The following is a 21,884-nucleotide window of genomic DNA, read 5'->3' on the forward strand; positions in this document are numbered from 1 at the left end:
TATATATTGTCTCTGTCGGGTGGAAACCTCATATGTCCAAAACCTACTGGATCTCTTCTCCACTAGTTCCACGCTAACATTTACAACATTTTGTTTTGACGAACGTATATTTAACGTAAATATATTTAGTCTCAGTTTTAGTCATCACAGCTTAGTTTTGATTTAGTTTTCGTCAGTGAAAAAAGGTAGCCGACGAACATTTTTCGTCATAGTGTTAGTCTACAGAATGAACACCGGTGTGTGTGTGTGTGTGTGTGTGTGTGTGTGTTGGGTCTTCGTACTGGGGTAGGTGGTGGGAGTGTGGACGAGGTTGTAGTGGTTCCTGAGCTGCTGAGGGGAGGAGAACAGCCTGTAACACTCGCTGCACGTGGTGGAGGTCATGTCCTCGTCTCTGCTGCTCGCCGTCGTCTTGGGGACCATGATCACCTCACAGTGACACAGCATGTGCTGCATGAGCCTGGAGGTCAGCACACACACACACGTACACACAGTCACACACACACACACACACACACACACACACACACACACACACACACACACACACACACACACAGTCACACACACACACACACACACACACACACGCACACACAGTCACACAGTCACACACACACACACACACACACACACACACACACACACACACACACACGCACACGCACACGCACACACAGTCACACACACACACACACACACACACACACACACACACACACACACGCACACACAGTCACACAGTCACACACACACACACACACACACACACACACACACACACACACACACACAGTCACACACACACACACACACACACACACACACACACACACACACACACACACACACACACACACACACACACACACACACACACACACACACACACACACACACAGTTAATTTCATCTACTAAAACTTCCACTGACATGTTCCACTGTCGAAAATGAAATGATAACTAAGCTGTGATGACTAAAACTAAGACTAAATATATTGACAATAATTTCATCAACAAATAAAAACTAGACTGAAATGTTAGGGAGCGACTATAGCGGAGAAAATATCCAGTAAAACTAAAGGACAAGTAATTTTCAGGTGTTGCGCTCTGAAAAAAGCAGATCTATAAGCACATAACACATAACATGTGCTATAACACATTGCAGCGAGAGATCGGATATTTTCAGCATGCAACCAAATGTAATTGGTCATTACAACGCCATCTAGGCTTGCCAAAATATATTTTTGTTGACAAACTTTTAAATAGCCACGGATAAAATAATGGCTAATGGGTTTTAAAGTAAGGCACTGACCCAACGTTGTCCAGGACTTTGTTGCGGCAGATCTGACACTGGAAGCACGGGCTAACAGGGTTTTCATCTTTCTGTTGGCCCTCCACCCGTCCGTAGTAGAACTCCTCCACCGTCATCACCACCTTGGGGCCGATGGGCGGGGCAGCGGCGCTCCGGGTGGGACTGGGGGGCGTGGCTTTAGCAGTCGCTGAACGACAACAACAAAGACATCTACAATTATTTTCATTTTCAACCCAAAACAGTTTTTCCCCCGTGAGCTCGGGGACCACTGATGGGCTGCGAGGATTCTGCAAGTGGGCTCTATGCATAGAAGCCATATCGTAGCTGTGTCGGGCAGAGATGAATTGCATTTTTATAGCGTTTTATAGAAACACAAACTGCATTTTTTCAACTTTTATAAATCAGTGCTATTGAATACGCTTCAAGTCTGTGTGTGGGTTTTACAAATACTGAAAGTATTAAAAAATGCTTCTGCCTAAACAGCCCAACTCCATTGGATTGTTCAAGACACCTAACTTTATCTTTGGTTTATCATTCTAATCAATGATGATTAGAACTACTATCTCCCCAATAATGGTCAGAAAACTGCATTTGGGTAAATGTGATTATATTCTAAGGATAGAGAATAGAGAATATGACCAAGTGAGAGATTGTTAAAGGTATATTCAGTGGTTTCACTTAATTAAAATATAATATATTTTTTTGTAATAATCCTCTCTACTATAGTGTGCTGACCATATAAGGAGTTCCTCCCTCTCCCCAGTTCACTGATGGGGTAAAAAAAAAGCTTAGATTTCGTTTTTGGCTAGAGGATCCATCCTTCATCCAATCAGGATAGAGTGGGGGCATGCCTTGGTGTGTGTGCTGTTGGCCTGTTGTGCGTCCCCCTACTGTAGAGCATTCTTGTTACCGGGGCGAACCCACAGCGGGGGGCTGTACACACACACACACACACACACACACACACACACACACACACACACACACAACCTACAACCTACAACCTCGTCCACACTCCCACCACCTACCCCAGAACAAACACACTTCTGTTTTTGTTTTTCTTGTAAAAAAGATACAATATGCACGAAAATAGCAGATCCATGCATTTGCGCTTGTAGATCTGCTACTTTCAAAAGATGTTTATACCGTACTTTAGAAAATGTGACATTCTGTACATTCACTTAATTAAGTACATTTTGATGCCAATACCTTTATTGCAGATATAGTGTAAAAATCGTGAAAATGTGCCACAAATATTTTAATATTCTTTCAGAGCAAACTTTTTAACTCAAATCTTTGCTTCTGGGGGGTCCCTGGAACAACATATTTTCAGATGGGGGTCCACGGCCAAATACAGGTAATTCTGGGTGTCCTTGACGTGAAAAAATGTGAACATCACTGACATAGAAACAGGTTTTTCAGAAAACAGGATTTAAAAGACACTTGTAGAATTGTCCTCAGGTCTAAATGGGTTAACAGGAACCAGGCAGCTATTTGCAGCAGGCTTGTATTTATTTTTGCACTGGCCTGCACTGTGCCATTATTTGATTACAATTCCAATCAGCTATTATTTGGACGGGACGTTTCATTGGCAAAATGATTTTAGACCCCAGACACTTAAAAGTAACCAGGCGGCTATTTGAGGCAGGGCTATTTGGAAATAAACAGTACATTTTCGTGGCCTGAAAAGGTTGAGAACCACTGATGTACAGTCAGTGTCAGACAGCCTACACAGCGGTTATATGGATCATGTGTACAGATTATCAACAGTGAATGTGAACAGAATACTCTATAAACAGTGAAATAATGATCACCTTTCCATTACTCCCACCTTGCCTTGTGTTTGATGTTTTATGGTTGTATCTGAAAATTAAACAAATTAAATCCCAAACTTGGAAAGTTTATTTGCAAAAGAAAATATACAAAAGCCGCTTTATCATTATACCAGCAGTCCACACAATTCAAAATTCAAAAAAATAAAAAAATAAAGTTTTTATAACAAATACAGCACTGTTACTGTACGGTATATAAAACATACTAAATATACAGTACCAGTACTGTTATCCACTGTATATAGAACATACCTATAAGAAACAAAAGTATACCAACACTTCTTACAACATGTGACAGTGCAATAGGGGAATAAGGGAGTTTGCAAACTCTAGATAATTTGAGCTGATTTTGGGAGCTTGCCGACCTGCCATTTTCTGCAGGTTTCCTCAAAACGGAGACACTGGGGTCCATGTGCTTAACCTAACCCCTATCCCCAATCCCAAACTTGACCTAAACCCTATCCCCAATCCCAAACTTAACCTAAACCCTATCCCCAATCCCAAACTTAACCTAAACCCTATCCCCAATCCCAAACTTAACCTAAACCCTATCCCCAATCCCAAACTTAACCTAAACCCTATCCCCAATCCCAAACTTAACCTAAACCCTATCCCCAATCCCAAACTTAACCTAAACCCTATCCCCAATCCCAAACTTAACCTAAACCCTATCCCCAATCCCAAACTTAACCTAAACCCTATCCCCAATCCCAAATTTAACCTAACCCCTATCCCCAATCCCAAACTTAACCTAAACCCTATCCCCAATCCCAAACTTAACCTAACCCCTATCCCCAATCCCAAACCTAACCCCTATCCCCAATCCCAAACTTAACCTAAACCCTATCCCCAATCCCAAATTTAACCTAAACCCTATCCCCAATCCCAAACCTAACCCCTATCCCCAATCCCAAACTTAACCTAAACCCTATCCCCAATCCCAAACTTAACCCCTATCCCCAATCTTAACCTAAACCCTATCCCCAATCCCAAACTTAACCTAAACCAGTTCTGTTAATAAATTATATTAGAGAAAAAAGGGATCCCGCACACTGTCATCATCACACAGAATTAGATTTATTGAGCAACGTGTGGGTCGTTCAGACCTACATCAGGTCTGAAGGTTCAGACCTTCAGACCCAAACGTTGCTCAATAAATCTAATTCTGAAAGTGAAGACAGTGTGCGGAATCCCTTTTTTCTCTACTTATCCAGTTCCAGTTCTCCGACGCACCTGTCCGCTGTAGGTGTGCATATGGACTTTTTTTCTTCTTAATAAATTATAATAAAAAGCTAAATGTTATAATCAAAATGAATGTTGAAATGTCATGTGGAAAGTTGGTAGTGTCAGTTTTGCAGTCTCACAACTGAGTTTTCAAACTACCTGATTCACTGTGACATATAGAACACATCAAAGTAGCGTTCCACATGTCCCCTGGTGTGGTTCAAATTCAAAGGAAACAAAAATAAGAGATTATTTCAAATAATCTCTGTTAAATAAATGTAAAAGTACTGTGCATATTTATCTCCCCCCGTAGCCCAATATCCCCAAAAGAGCTTTACAGTTATCTTCATCTTTGCCCTAATTTAGCATTTCAGCATCTATGAGTATGTTTGATCCAGCAGACTTTGGGCCCTATTTTTGCCTGGACTACATTTGCTACTTCTGTACTATAGCGACCGTAAAGACGACCTTAGTAGACACTTTTTCATGATTGGCTGCTATAAATAAATCACCATTGTGTGAAGTGAGGGGCGCTCTTATCATAATCATACATCATCTCATTCCGGCCAATCAGAATTTGCGTCCGCAACTTCATCTTCAATGTTTGAATTTACACAATGTTTATGTTTACACAAACACTCAAAGCTGGCCATTCATTGTCAATGGCATTCAATGTTTGTGTTAGGACAATGTTTGTGTTTACACACACCCTCAAAGATGGACATAGGAGGGGCTAGCGCCCCTCAAAAAAATACAAAAAATAAATAAAAAGAGAAAAAGGAAAAGGTGCACAACGGAGGCGGCAGCAAGCAGCGCTTGCTGCACCTGGCAGTTATGACTTGTTTTTTACTATTTTCAAAAAAGCCGATCTACAAGGTCACAACTTGTCGATGTAGATCGGCTAGTTGAACAATTTTAAATGTTTTTCAAAATAGTAAAAAAGGCAAAGAAGTTTAGGGATAAGGTGTGTTAGGCCCTGATGAAAATAGGGCCCATTCCAAACAGAAATAACCTAACCAGATTTAGTTGTGAAACAAAATACCACTGCGTTGGCAATATGCAGATAAGGCAGTCAAGACATTAACATTGGGGGGAGAGCAGGACTTCAAGTATACCGTTACGGTTATGCATTTAATACATAGTAAAGTAATAGCACCAAAAACAAATCAAACAAAGATTAAGACTAGGTGTTCATTTGTACATTATGAGCAGCTGAATTCCCCCTGGGGTCTACTCTGTACTTGGTTCCCTCCTTTTCTCTCTCTACATCAAATGTATTTGCTGAAAATATTGTCTGTTTCCGCCCAACATTTGCCTATTTTCACCAATTATGACATGGCCAGAATAGGGATGCTATAGGGTTCAAGTGATTAAAGGTGGAGTAACTGATTTGTGGGGTTATTTTAAAATGAATGTTAAATAGCTCTGCATTCTTGTAATCATTGCCAGTATAGTCTTTGTTCAGCAACGTCTCTCCAGCTTGACAAAATGGGGACTGGAACACTATAAAATTGAAGCTGATAAAAGCTGATACAATCTCCTGATTTGCAAAAATTGCCAAACCACCTGTAAAAATAAATTTCTGTTTATTAAAGAGATGTAGAGACCCCTGTTACTGAACAAACACGCTATAGCAGTGGTTTTCAACCCTTTTTCATATCAAGTCCCATTATTTATTCTGCATTTGAGCCACGGACCACCATTTGATGAGATTTAGCCTTGCAGACCCAAAATTTAAGAATACCGGTATGTCCACATTTTCATGCTGTATTGATGTGGCAGTAGGAGAACATAGGAGAGATATCAGGCAAACCTTGATCAAAATAACAATTCTTCTACATTCTCTAATTGTGTAGACTTCCTGTAATTTTAAAAATAATGCAAATGTTTAACAACAACTTAACTCTTGAGTGTTTTACACTGTCAAGAGTTAAAGATCTATAATGGTCCATTTGGTTACCATCATTTAACTGCACGGGGACCACCTGGAACCCCCTCAAGGACCACTGGTTGAAAACCACTGCACTATAGCAATGATTACCGTCACAATTTAGAGCTTTATCTATTTAAAGGGGAATACCACTCATTTTGAACATTAATATACCTTATAGTTGGTGTGGAATAATACCCCCCCCTTCTGTTTAGCCTAGAACAGGAGGTCTCAAACTTGGGCTCATGTGATCAGTGACATCATGTCGCTGTACTCTTTGGCCTGTAGAGTACACTAAGGTGCTATCACTGATCACATGACCCAAAGTTTTTTGGCTAAACAGAAGGACTTTTGTATTATGTCCACGCAACAACTCTAAGGTATATTAATGAAATAGTTCAATGTTGAAAATGAGTGGTATTCCCCTTTAACAAAAATGTTTTGTTTAACCAAATAACATCACTTACACTACCTTTGAAGTCTGTGGCACATAGCAAGGATTACTAGTACTTTGCAGTGTATTGTAAACATTCCTCTCCTTGCCCTGTTTCCAGTTTCCCACTGCCTGTTCTGACCGTGCAGGACCAAGATGGAGGAGCTGCTGATGGTCCAATGACAGCTTGCCTATGTTCCTCTGAGGGGCGAGGATGAGCTCCCGAGAAGAAAAGGCTTGTTCGCAGCCAGCGGTGTGCACGGCCAGGGTGGTGGCCAACTGCGCCAGGATGGTGAGGTTGGGGAATTGGTCCTGATGGTACTTTGTCAGCAACGCCCAAAGCTGCCACATGCTGTCACTAGAGTAGCGATGCGCTTTGACAACCGCCTTCACCAGGGCCCACTCTAGACGGGTCTGTGCGGCGTCGATGAAGGGCTGGTTGGTGGTGTGGTGCTCCTCCCCGTCCTCCTTAAATCGGTGGGTTTTCTCACTCCCATAGTGGGTGATAAGCACTTCCAGGTCTTTGTTACCGAAGACCTTCAACTTTTCTTCACTCATCAAGGCGATGGGACGGAGACTCAACACACCAAACGCACACAACAGAGCGGTGTTGGGAAACCTGGCGCGCAAGTTACCAATCAGGTTGTCAATGAATTGGACACACAGCGGCTCCAGATTAAATGTGATGCCGGTGATCTTGAACTCACCGCACATGTTGCCCTGGATTTTGCGGGTCAACGCCACAAGGTTGGGTGAAGCCATTGCCTTGATCTTTTCCAGATCCTCGATGGCCATTTCCAGCGCCACCCTCACCAATTCCACATCGACGCATTCTTTCTGCAGGAACAGGGATAAGGACGCGACGGGGGCCATCACGTCGGCCATCAGCGCGCTGATGCTGATGAACTTCACCGTGCCGATCTTCTGCCTCAGGTCCAACTCAACCACATGCTGGGACATGTGGCTGAAGTACGCCAGCAGACCGTCCATGTTCCTGTGCACTATCTTCAGAGCGTCGTCATACGACAGCCATCGAACTAAATGCAACTCCTCATTGGTGAACACTAGGTCTCTCAGCAACGTTAGGATTTCTGGGATTTTTTTTGATCGTCTGGCATTACCCCGGAAATAAAAGAACAGCTCACTCAGTATCCGCTGATGTTCTTTCAGGTCTGCGATTGCCTCTGCTGCTTGCGACGTGCACACGGCCAGGGAGTGGGCGACGCAGTGCACATTCACCATGTGCGGGTTGAACCGAAGCAGTATGCGTGCACAGCCTTCGTTTTGCTCCATCATGACTGCCGCTCCATCCGATCCTACACTCATCACCTTGGATAAAGGAATGTCCAACTCTGACATCACTTCCCGAATAGATTTCGCAATCCCCGCACCCGTTCCATCCGTACAAACCTTACTTGCAACTAAATGAGTGCTGGGTTGAAATGTTTTGGTATCGATGATTTGGATGTACACGACAAGGCGCTGATGGCTGCTTATGTCTGTGGACTCATCTGTGAGCACTGTCACAAATGGAGATTCCTTCACTTTCATTTTAATTTTCCCAGTTCTTTTTGGAGTTTTCACATCCACTTCAATTTCAGGTGGTACTTCGGGCTCAGCTGAGGCAGGTTTAAGTCTTCGAATCACCTCTTCTATGGTACTCTTGGTAAGTGGAGCGGGGGCTGAGGCAGGGAAGGGGACATCAGAGGTAGATTTAGAAGCAGAAAATATACCTGCAACAGTTTGATGGTCAGCAATATATAATTAGATCTTTTTCTTTATATAATGTTTTTATATGATGAAATTTTGACAATAAATGACTGGTCTAACTATCAATTAAAGCGCAACTCATGTAATAATGGCTGAGGTCGATAGCACCTCAGGCCCGAGATTGGTTCCCCAGCTAAGATTTGTTACCCCTTGCCAAATCTATGGAACAGCGGTCGCCAACCTTTTTCAAAGTCTCCGTGGCCCACCCATCAACCACCCAAGTGGGCGAATGGGTGAGCCGCGTGAATTTCCAGAGCATGTCTATTTTAATGATAAATCGATCGATTGTTTTCCGGTATCAAAATGAAAACACATTTTTATATAAAAAAAGACTGACTTTTTAAAAGTTATATTACAATTAAATTCACCCATATCGACATTGCCATTTGCGCACACTCAGACCCGGGGGTCACACAAAGTTTCAACAACGACCTGAAATACAATCGTCTGTGCCTCGACTTCCAGCGCCAAAATCGTTCATTGCTCTTAATAATCCATCACAGTGATTGTAATAGTGATATTAAAAATAGCTTAATAGATAGTATTATGATTATTCTCATTATTAGAATTACACCAAGTAACCTATTGCTGACCAACAGACAATAGCATGTATATTTATTGCTCCTGTGATGCCCTCCTCTCTGCTTCAGCCTGCATCTACATCTGTCTTCTGTTATGTTAGAAACCTCATATGTCCCACAAATCTATATTTATAAACCTCACAGACTTTCACTTTAAATATGTTTTAAAAATAGTGGAGGGGAACAAGCTCAACACGTTGTGATGCGCTGTGACGTGTTGTGAGCTTGTAGATCAGCTTTTAAAATAAATAAAAGTTGAAATATGGATACAAGTTTTCTGCCCAACAGTGATGTTGTCTTCTGCTGCTACGTTTAGCTGCGACAGCCTACTGTTTAGCTGTGATTACGTCAGCCAGCTGCTGCAGATTAACTAGCTGCCGTCTTCTTCACCCATGTGATTCATTTTCAGATCAATTCAACAGAGTACATGAATACATCCATAATCATCACCATATGAGATCAAAGGCCAGTTAAAGGGGTATCTCACTTTAAAACACTTCTGGGTTTATGTATTGACTACTCTTGTATTTTGTGTGCACCTCAAAGTTTTTTATAAAGTTGCTCCCGTCAATATTTAGATAGATGTTATGTTCTTTTTTGAGTGGTGCAACCACTCCAAGAAACAGCATGTCCCTATGTCACAACCTATGTCCCTACCCATGTCCCTATGTTTAGAGTAACAGTAGGGGCAAAAGTGGCACTGTTGTGCTAGAAACAGAGAGAGAGATAGTGTTGCACTGCTAATTACAGAGAGAGAGAGAGAGAGAGAGAGAGGGAGAGAGGGAGAGAGGGGGTGAAGAGAGGGGGGAGGGGGAGAGGAAGAGGTGTCTGCTAATTTCCCCCACACAGTAACTCTGTCGTTTTGGACGCGGGGCGGCTCGCCGGAACTGGGCTGGCACCCGGGGCGCGTTCCTGTGGGTCTGGAAGTTCCGGGGACCCACCGCTCAGTTCACACGGGTGTGATTTTTTATTACTTTTTAAATTCTTGAAATTTTGTTTTTCATTTTCAAAACAATTAATATGAATAGGGGAGAAAAGGAGACAGAACCACGGACGTTGAAAACGAGTCTATGGTTAATGGAGATTGATGTTGAATAGGCTTGTATAGGAGGGTGTGGATGAATATCAAATATCTAAATACTGCATCAAGCAACTTTACAAACTCTCTGCACACACTTAACATCTTCTCAGGTTTTTATGTGAACCTCAAGTGTTTTTGATGTGAAATACCCCTTTAAACAATACAATTTCTCAGCCAAAAACAAAACAAAAAACATTTTGTTGGGGACCCATTGAATGTCCACCCGATGGGTCCTGGGATCGTGTTATCTCGTCTGCGACAGACTGTAAAAAATAAATGGACAAAGTGACGCCATTGGTTTGTTTGTACAGACTCTACAAATGGGGACCCAGTGCCTCCCTGTTTGGCACTCAGCATCAAGGTTTGGATTGGGGCTAAGTGAGCCCAGGGATTTGAAATAGCGGCTCCAGAGACACAGACAGACCCTCATACAGACCAGCAGTCTGTGTCTGTCTCCTACAGAGCTACATTGTAAAGATAGGGTACATTATATTCCCTGGGTTTATATAAAAATGTTAAAGCTGTATTCTGATAGAAATCCTTCGGGTTGTGCGATAACTCACGATTATTTAATTTACCTTGATTTTTATGTTTTATCCATATTTACACACCTTTTACATGCATACGTATCGTCGCTGTTGGGCAGAAAGCAGCCATCTCCATTTTTTTATTAATAAATCAGTGCTATTGAACACCCTTTAAGTCTGTGTGTGGGTTTAACAAATATTGAACCAATGAAAGGTATTAAAAAAGCACTTCTGACTAAAACTCCTAACAAGTTAGGATCCTCAAACTGCCGGTCAAACCTACTAACTCCACCTGAGCTGTATTTGACCAAGTAAAGTGACGATAATATAATGGCACATTCAAGTATTTGACAATGTATAAAGTCACCATACGACTTTGAGGCAGTTCATATCAAAGCACAGTAACACAACACTTGAAATGAAAATATCTTGTGGAAAGAGTCACATTTTAGTTTTAAAATAAAACTCAAGTCCTGTAAGCATGGAGAAAATACTGTCTTAGAACAAATATTCAATTGCATAGATCTTTTTTTTACAAATTAAAATATAAAATAACTGGTAACTCTTGTAAACAAAAATACATTTTAAATGGCTATGAGCAAACATGTCCACACGGCTGAATGATAAAGAGTTACAATTGTGCACATTGTTGTCATCAATCTTGTTCTGTCACTCTATGCAACAGTATGCATTTCACTCATCATCAGGTTTCAGGTGGGATCTGTAGCATGTAACAAGGTTTCCTCCTGAACCAAATACTTGCTCAGATGAGGAGAATGGTACGCAAAGGTACTTTTTTGCTAACTCACTCAGAGTGGGAAAGCTAACATGATGCTTTCTCTACCATTCCAGTGGATTCTCTTCACTATCCAGCAAGGGAGACACCAAGCAGCTGCTCAGGTCCTCTTCTACCGTTTGCCGAAGTGACATGTGGGTGCAGTTGGCATCTGTTGCGCCGGTTCCATTCGTCGTCAATGTAGTGAAATGTAAGGCTTAAATATGGCTCTATCGTCATACTTGACCAAAGTGATGAACATATTTTAGTTTGGCGGCCACCTCCTCAATTCATGTTTTGTACATGTTGGGCAGTGCAGTTTGTGAAACGTATTTTTGCAAGGGCGCAGTGTATCTTTGGTCGAGGTTTTTAACGAGCTTGTTAACCCACCATGTTTGACAGTAGCAACAGCTAGGGCCGCCCATGTCCTTCGCTATGTAATGTAATGGCATCAGTCATTTCCTCACATCGCTGGCTTTTAGTGAAGTCATGCTTTTTTTGGCATGAGCTCAGGAACGTTTTTGGGACATTCGCTCGTCTCGTCTTCCACGCTGCCAGCTGTATCGAGCGTGAAAGTGACTGGGTGATAGACATGCCACAATCGGTTTTACAGTATATTCTTTTTTCGGTTTCAGTTAAGTTTCAATTAATCGCTCAGCCCTAGTGATGATCATTGCTATAAAGTGTTTGTGCAATAACAGTGGTCCATCCGTCTCTCCAGCTTTTGTGAACAGAAATGTAATGACATGCCCAAAAATGGATTGATTGTTTTTACATGAATTATTGATTACAGAAGATATTTTATAACTAGATTAAATCAATTACTTCAAGTAACAGTTGCAACTCTAAAGTGGTTGCTTTATGCATTATCAGGGAAACTCACCGATGATGGGGGCGGGACTGAGCTTGGCGGCGCTGGCTGCTGATTGGCTGACAGGGAGAGTGATGTAGGTGGGCCGGACTGTACCAACTGGAGGGGGGGGACGGGGCTGACCCATCGGAGGGGCTGAGAATAAAGCAGGGTTATTAATTCATGTTCTTAATGTTATTACATCTACAGGTGCTATAAAACTAATTATATTGTGGAAAGATACATAATGAATATTTTAAGATGGATTTTTTTGTTTTCATGAACTGATTACATTACAGATGATTACATTACAGAGAGAAAATGTCCTTTCCACGATATTCTAATGTGTTATTACATCATGAATTTGTTATGAATTAGCTTGTTGTTATCTTGCTTACTGTAAATCGCCTAAATTGTAGTTAGTGTGGTTAACCAGACTATAGTAATTGTAACACTTTATTATTCTTTCTAGAGTAACCTTTATTTTAAAACACTACTCCTCCCAGTTTTGGTGGCACGCACTTGAGCCAGATGTCAAATCGACCGGCTTCATCGGGAATGAGAAATGTTGTATAGTTTAATTGATATTAATGTATTCGTGCATTCAATTTCCCCATTGACATGAATGGGAAAATGCGAAAACTCACATCCAAGTATTTTTTCCTCAGAGACTGTAAGGGCTATAGTTACAAAACTTGCATAATAATTACTAAAATTAATTAACGTATAATTATATTGGTCGGCCTCATGGTGGCGCTATAACAGCCGTAAAATCGAAATTATTTTTTCCCTGGATTCCTTGGGTCATGACGCATGGATTTAGGCATTAAGCGTCTGCTAAATGCCTAAATTGTAATTTCCCCATGTAATTTCGCCACGCCATTTTGAATTTTCTCCAAAACACACTTTTTGCTCCTCTTATAGATTTTGTCCAAATCTCACAGAAATCGGTACACATTATCTCTGGACGTATCCGATTAAAACACCACAGGCAGAATTTTGATAGTGCGTATCGTTAGACCATAATCAGCTTCCCAAGTTAGTGGGAGGGGCCTGTTTTAAAAGAAATGCCACAAATCACGAACCAAACGTCCAATGCACCCCAAATTTGAATCACATGTCGTGGGTGATTGCATCAACACAGAGCCCCCATAGGGGTGCCGCAAATGCAAAAAATGTAACCGTTTCTTGCACAAAAAAGATTCTGGGGGGGATAAATCCTGTCCGGATTACTTACACATGGGTGCAGGGGTAACGTGACATTGTAATTGGCTGGCAAAACTAGTGGGAGGGGCCTATGTAAGCGACTGCGGCAACAACACTTTGAAATTGTTGAAGACCCCGGGCTTAGAATGAGAAAGGTTCTCCATAGCTGCTGTCTGGAGGACGTTGCTAGTTGTGCCTCGACTGTACCTAGAATAAAATGTCAGCTATATTTTCAGTGCTCTGGAAATATAGCGTCGGGAGTCGGGACTGTACTATAGGTATACTCATCCTGAGTAATTCATTTTGCGCCATGCGCTGGGTACGCATGACGTGCAGGCTCGTCTTAAGGCGTTTAATATCGCTAGAAGATTGCCTTAAACCCTCAATGCTTATAAAATGTGTACTTGGTCTGCTCTTTTTTCCTCCCCTACACCAAACTTCTTTGTCGAAAATAAGTGCTATTTTCGCCTAATGTTTTAGCATTGGCTAAAAATAGCAGATATACAAGCTCACTGCGTGGAACAAAGTGAGCTTAGACATCTGCTATTGCTGAAAATCTTGAAAGTGAAAATTTGAACACAAATCTTCTCTTCTGCGGGTGCCCCTTGCACAACATATTTTCAGATGGAGGTCCGTGGCCATATATACTGTATATTATATATGGTTTAGAAGGCATTTTGTAGAATCGGCGTGAGGTCTTAATGGGTTGTAGATTATCATGTTGATCATTGGAATTATCAGCAGGTCTTACACTGGATGAAGGTGAGAGGCTGCAGGCTGGATCCAGGAGCCATGTTCAAAACTAGCCGCGTCATTTGGACCGGCCTCCCAGTTCCCTGCACACACACACACACACACACACACACACACACACACACACACACACACACACACACACACACACACACACACACACACACACACACACACACACACACACACACACACACACACACACACACACACACACACACACACACACACACACACACACACACACACACACACACACACACACACAGTTTAGGAAAAAATCTATGAATTCAAGGCTTCATGGGGTGTGGTAGTGGTAGCCTTGCATATTTTTATAACTTTATAATACTACTGCAGGTTGCAAGCAACACTCTTGAAAACAAAGCATTGCCTACTAAACGAATCCACGGGGTGTTAAGCTGTGCTTATGGTACACGCCCAGGGCTAGCCTGGCTAATAACCCAGCCCAGGGCACCACTCTGTCTATAGAGGCCGTGAAAAGAGCTGACAGGCCCTTCTTCATGTCAGTCATGTAATCTTCATGTAGTCTAGTAATGACCTGTGAGGTGAGCAGGATCTGCTGACGTCCGGCTCCTCCAGGACCGGCAGGGACCAAGAACGTTCCGGCGGCCGTATGCGTCGAACCTGCAGGGACCAAGAACGTTCCGGCGGCCGTCTGCGTCGAACCTGCAGGGACCAAGAACGTTCCGGCGGCCGTCTGCGTCAGGTAGAGCTGCTGGCCCTGAGGTATCGCCGCCGTTGTTGGGGAGGGGGCGAAGGCAGCCACGTTGTTGGGGGTAGTGGCATTATTAGCGTTACCAGTGGTAATGAGGCTAGTAGTACTAGTATTCGTGGTGATAGCACGAGCAGGTACTTGAGGTGTGGACAGAGTCGAAGCTGTGGAAGAGATTACAAAGTCAGGAAACACGGCTTGCCATATTAACTGTACATTCAAACGGCAAGTGGGGATGACGTCACGGTGACGCTTATCGAGCGTGTTGTGGTTTTACCGTCGAGTTGTGCGGAACGGACCGAATCAATATAACGATTCACTCGCAATCAATACAGCTGTACTTACTAACAGATCAGTCAATTTTCATAATCAATTATACTGGTGATTGTTTTTCTACATTATTCAAATATGTGATTACAGCACACCATGCAAATATGTGATTGAATCTTTCGATTGATCAGTTATGACTCACCTGTGGTCATGGCCAGTCTGGGAGGATCGGGAGGCTCTTCTATAAGCAGACAGAGACATATATTTAGGCAGGTGACAGACATCGGGTATAACACTTACATATCATGTTCAGCAGTGGTTCCCAAACTTTTTCATGTCGAGGTCAAATTTACACTAATCAGCCTGCGGACCCCTATTTGAAAAGATATGCCAGGGACCCATAAGAGAAGATTTTTACGGCTCTAGCAGTAATTCTCAACCCGTTTAATTTCAAGGACCCCCAGTTTGACATGCATATTAGTCTACAGACCCCCATTTAATGGCATTTCTATCTCTGGGACTCCAATTTATATTGTAAAATCAATGTTAATTTAACTCAGTGTACAAATGGAACAGGTCCATTTGGTTCCATTTGTACACTCTCAGAGTTACAGACCCTTAAGGGTCCATTTGGTTCCAAACTATCATTTAGCTGGGGTCCCCCTGACACTCCCTCAAGGACCCCACTTTGGGATGCACTGATGTATAGCACTGGTTCCCAAACACTGGACACATTTTTACAGGCCGCTTTGGTTTCCTACATTTTGTTTTTAATTATCATTATTTCAAAACATTGTCATGAATCAAAAACAAAAACGCAATGATTTATTTCCAGTAATGTCATGAAGAAAACAGATGAATTCCCTAAATTATAAACACACATGTTTAAGAAGTAGTGAAAATAGCCGATCCACAAGCTCCGAGTATCACCCACTGTATTACACGGTACAGCTGTAAACCTGTGATGTGACAAAGACATTCCTGTAGTGTAGTCTGATAGGATATTGATTGATAGATGTCATACATGACTAAAGTAACAAGTTACCTTTCATTTATTACTGTAATATTATTTTACCCAGTAACAAGTAGTGTACGGTATTACTTCACCAAAAACAAAAAATATTACATAAATAGTTAATATTTCATATTACTCAGGTTTTGTTGGATACCTTTTGAAAACATTTTGTTTAAAATGTGAAGAGAAATTGCTGCGCTATTTTATGGCCGTTTTAGCTTGGTGACTCGAAAGAAGTTGGATTCAGTTCTAAAACAAGCTGGCTAAACAGATTGTGTTGTGGTGACTCTTTTTGCAGTTGGTGTTGGGGGTGCAAAAGTAATATGTAATATAATATAGCGATATTACTCTTGATTTAATAAGTAATACAATCGTATTACTTTTTAAAGGAGTAATAATGTAATATACCTGTAAGTAACATTACTCTCCTGAGTAATGTTGCCCAACAATGGATGCCATATAGACCATACATGGGCAACTGGCGGCCCAGGGGCCATATCCCCCACCTTCACTTAATGCTCCAACTGTGTTCCAACTTAATATCGGAACACTGAAATATTATTGATTTCTGCTGTTACAATTCCAATCATGCAAACATGACCTGCTTTAATTATTTCTATATTCGTAGCTTAAAGATGGAGTGCCATGATTTTTTCCACCCTCAGGTCTTATTGTTATATATAAAGATTTTGTTAAAATGTCATTTTTATGTGTGTACGCCCACCAGTTCATTAAGTATGCCTGGTTTGCCTGGTGATCCACCTGAACTGAAGCCACAATGATGTCACTATATTACATTTTTTGACTGTCAAGGTTTCAGGCTCCAGGAAGAATCCCTAAATATAAAGGGAAGACATCATTGCACATAACAGCCACACCAAGGGGTCTACTGAAGTACTGTCACGTCTTAAACACATTGTCTTTCTTATGTCCAATGTAATGTATTTGTATTTACTTCATAATGTTAACTAAATGCATTTGAAATTAAATCAAAATGTTACTTTTCAGGCTTCCAATTCAAAAATAGCAAAAAAATATACAGGATTTCAATTCAAATATAGCAATAGTATATATTAATAGTTTTGAGCTTGTAGATCGGCTATTTTTGCTACGACAGTAATGTAATATACAATGTGGCCCTCTGGAGTGAGTCTGGAAATATAGTGTCCCTCTCCATCGTCAAAGTTGCCCACCCCTGCCGGCATAGACTACTGGCCTCACTCTGACAGGTGTACTAGTATAAGAAATCCACCCTAAACATTTTCTTCATTTCAACTTTCATAAAAATAAATAAAAATAAAACATATAGATGGTTGTGTTGAGACTCTGGACTTGACAAAACAGTGATGATTTAGGCCATGTTATCTGCTATGGTGTTGATCCCCTGACAGTGAAAACTTAACACATTGTGCTTCAGTATGTTGACAAGCTTCATGGGAGCTTTTTCTTTCCAGCTCAATTTGGCACTGCCCACAGAGCCAAAACTACTAGTAACTGGTTTACAGACCATGGTATTACTGTGCTTAACTGACCACACCCCATTGATGAAATAATTTGTTCAAAAGTAGCCCAGACCAAGTATTAACTGCACTTTTCAGATGGTCGACATTTCTCATTTAAAAGTAATTTTGTGTTGGTCTCGTAAAATAATCGAATTCATTGAGATAGGATTTTTTGATTTTCATGAGCTGTACGCCATAATCAAGATTAAAACAAAAAAAAGTTTTAAATACTTCACTTTATGCACAATGAATTGAGAATATATGAAAGTTTCAATTTTTGAATTATATTACGGAAGAAAATGAACTTTTACAAAATATACCAATTACTTGAGATGGACCTGTATGTATGTATATATATATATATATATATATATATATATATACACACACACATATATAAATAAATCACACCCATGTGAAGTGAGTGGCGCTCTTATACATCATCTCATTCCAGTTTGCGTCACAATTTGCGTCCTCACTTTTGTTTTGTGTCACAATGTTTGTTTACAAAAACACTCAACACTGGCCATTCATTGTTAATGGCATTCAATGTTTGTGTTTGCAGAAACACTCAAAACTGGCCTTTTCATTGTCAATGGCATTCAATGTTCGTGTTTGCACAATGTTTGTGTTTACACAAACCCTCGAAGCTGGACATAGGATTTTAAGGAGTATTAAGGTGTGCTGAATCCAAATATGCTGTATGTCAAGCTCAAAAATGACCATTTAAAGATGGCGGCCACCGCTATGCTGAAACATACCGAAATGTCCTTCATATATGGGGAATAGAATGAAATATTCAGATTTAAGATAAATTGTTTAGGACCCACTTTTATATAATTTATGTTGTGAAAATTGGCCTCTTTCGTCCAGTACTCCAGGACCTGGCTAAGATATGTATGCACTTAGCGGAGGATATTCACAACTGTTCTTGGCTAATATGACCGCTGCGAACAACTTAGGAAGTGTGAAAAATTCTCTATCCGGGGCAAAATACCGGGAAATGACCACACCAGACAGCTACTTCAAACATGGTTCTATCTTCTAAACTGTTTGGGCAACAGATTTCCTGAGATGCTCAAAATGTTCCGAATACTCATGTTTGAATACAGTTTTGAATAGACCATATGCACATGGCGGTCATCTTTAGTTAATGGCATGGTGGAAACTAGCCGCAATTTGCCCTTAACCGCCCATACATCTAAACAAACAAAGTCCTATCTAATTGTATTAAATTATGTCAAACTCACCAACATTGCAGCAGTACAAAAAGCTTGAATGATGCTCTATCTGAAAAGTGTTTGTTTCATAAGAATCCACCATAGACATGTTATGAGCTACTTTGTCAAGAAATTCCTTGCAGGTGAAGTGTTGGAAGCGCTCCCTTTCAGTAACAGCATCCAGCTGCCGCCTGCATTATGTACAAATTCAAAACAAGTGGTATGCAGGATCGTTGAGTGATTATTCAATGAGCGCTTCCAAACTCCAATACTTCGAAAAAAATCACCTGCAAGGAATTTCTTGACAAAGTAGCTCATAACATATCTACCGTGGATTTTTTATGAAACAAACACTTTGCAGATAGAAAGAGGATAATTAAAGCTTTTCGTACAGCTGCAATGTTGGTGAGTTTGACATAATTTAATACAATAAGATTGGACTGTCGGTTTGAATGTATGAGCGGTCATTGGCAAATTGTGGCTCGTTTCCACCTTGCCATTAACTTATGGAAAGATGACCGCCGTGTGCATATGGTCTATTGAGTATTCTGAACATTTTGAGCATCTCAGAAAATCTGCAGCTCCCACCGGTTTAGAAGATAGAGGCATATTTTAAGTGGCGGTTATTTTTAAAAGGGCATGGTCATTTTGGGGTATTTCACCCCGGATAGAGAATTTTGTCAGCGGTCATATTAGCCAAGAACAGCTGAGATATTCTCCGCTAAATGAAGTGCATACATATCTTAGCCAGGTCCTGGAGTACAGGCCCAGAGGGCAATTTAGCACCAGCTAGGGGCCCGCTAGAGACCCGTACCAGCGACATTCACTCTCGCCATAGTGGTCAAATCCAATGTGGCTGCCAACTGAAAACCGTTTTGGCTATAACTTTTGAACCAGATGAGGTACAAATGCAAACATGTCATCAATTTCAGGTTGACAACAATTAGAAACATTTTGGAATATTTGGCTGTGTGGACACCTAATTTGCATATACCCAAGATGGGGCTATATGAACATTTGTTATAGGCCTACCTTAACATTTGACACTTGGAATGTGCTTAGACTGTATGTTGTCATCTGCACTCTCATTATTGGAGCAGGCTTGGTAGCTCAGTCAGTGAGTACTCTCCTTTCAACCACAAGATCATGGCTTTGATCCTGGGCACCTCCAGCTCTGATAATAAGCCACCCTGACCTACTACTAGTGTTGTGGAGTCCCATATCAGGAATATGACAACCATGCAGACACAATTCCTCCCCGCCTGGTCATGTAAACACCGAAATATCTCAAAAGAAAGAATAGTCTACTTTCAACAGAAAGCAGAGAAATGCTTTTTTGTGAAGGAGACTCTTTCAAGCAGAACAGTGATTTGACCCATTTATTTTTGGCTTCAGTGACACAGAAGTTTTAAAACAAACAACTCTTAGAATGTGCCTTTGAACACTTTTACGTTGCCATTTCACTTCCATGTAAATCAAAGAGCAAGCTTAGCTCAGTTCAAATTAAAAACAATTATTTAGCATAGTCAAAACTCAGCTTTGAGTGGTACAGTGAGAAACATTCCCCTTTGTGTAAGGGGACACCACAACCCTTACAGTAGTACCTTGTCTCTTTCCGAATGTTTTTTTTGTAGCAAACCCTGCATCGCTTAGCTGGTCGCTGCTTTTTGGCGGTGGGGTTTAACTCAACAAGTACATGGGATCCCATCTTGGCATTCAGCCTGCTCTGAGGGTCATTATTGTATGGCGCCCTAGGATCGTGTTCCTGATCGTATTCCTGATCATCGCTGTCCTGCTCCACAGCATGTATTGGGCTGGTCCATGACTTTATGACACTTTGCGTGAATGACAGAAGACATTTACAGTTGCCCTGTGGGTTTTTCGCCTTGTAAATGATAAACGCATTGAACAAACAGATCTCAAACAGATAGGCTACAATTTTTTTGGTCCACTTGTTTGACTTCCTGACAAACGGGTAGTAGACAATGTTTTGGTCCAATTTATCAACTCCAGTCATTGACTTACTGTACGCTACAATGCAAGCAGGCTTCTGTTTTGAAGGTTTATTTTCTGGCTGACCTCTCTTTCTCTTCTTTCCCATTTCATTCTGGTGGAATGTTGTAACCATTCTCACAATGCTTTTGTCCCGCCATGCCAAGACCATCACCTTGCCATTGTGGCGCACAACTGCATCCCCAATTCCCAGGTCATAATTTGAAACCTGTCGAATGACTCGTGGTTCGCCTCGATTTTTTCTTAGTGTACCACAGACATGAGTTTTCAGCTCAAGTAGACGCTCACACATTGCTACAGAATTAGAAAAGTTATCAATGAACAATCTATAGCCACAGTCCACTAGGGCATCAAGGAGACCGACAACTGTGTCAACTAGGGCAGCAGGTTCTCCACAGTAGGGATTCATGTTATAACAGTAGCCCGTCTCAGAATCACAAAGGATGTAGGATCTTATGCCATGTTTGACAGGCTGTTGGGGATTATGCACTTTGAAATTTAGGCGTCCACGCCACAGAAGTGTACCTTCATCAATGCAAATATTTTCATTCGGTTGATACATTTCACGGAATTTGGAGACCAAGTAATTCAAAACAGGGCGGATTTTGTACATCTTGTCTGTACCATCGTTTGTTTCAGTACCACTGTTATCACTGAAGTGAAGAAATCTCCATATGAGTTGAAACCTGTTGCGAGACATTGTCTTGTTGAAATAGGGGGTTGCTATAACTTCATCTGTAGACCAGTACATATCTAGCTCAGGCTTATGAACGATAGCAGTGAGAAAATGGAGCCCTAGGAAGATTTTTAGTTCTGACAGAATTAGGGGTTTCCATGCAAGAGCTCTAGAATGTGGCTG

The 21,884-nt window shown here is 41.3% G+C and overlaps 1 protein-coding gene across 2 annotated transcripts in view; it reads right to left on the reverse strand.

Annotated features, from left to right (window-relative positions):
- The window catches only part of pogzb (pogo transposable element derived with ZNF domain b), a 54,467-nt gene that overhangs the window by 19,448 nt on the left and 13,135 nt on the right, over nt 1-21,884 (reverse strand). The window contains exons 4-9 of one of the 2 annotated variants that reach the window (XM_080767220.1): nt 15,478-15,516; nt 14,832-15,169; nt 14,271-14,355; nt 12,347-12,469; nt 1,311-1,497; nt 282-457 (exon numbers count right to left, since the gene is read on the reverse strand). In XM_080767220.1, the coding sequence (XP_080623346.1) occupies nt 282-457; nt 1,311-1,497; nt 12,347-12,469; nt 14,271-14,355; nt 14,832-15,169; nt 15,478-15,516 (948 nt within the window). Of the gene's footprint in view, nt 1-281; nt 458-1,310; nt 1,498-12,346; nt 12,470-14,270; nt 14,356-14,831; nt 15,170-15,477; nt 15,517-21,884 lie in introns of those variants that run through there. The other variant, XM_080767221.1, reaches the window with a different exon arrangement.

This window comes from Protomyctophum bolini, assembly GCF_963924005.1.
Source record: "Protomyctophum bolini genome assembly, chromosome: 7".
NCBI classification, from domain to species: domain Eukaryota; kingdom Metazoa; phylum Chordata; class Actinopteri; order Myctophiformes; family Myctophidae; genus Protomyctophum; species Protomyctophum bolini.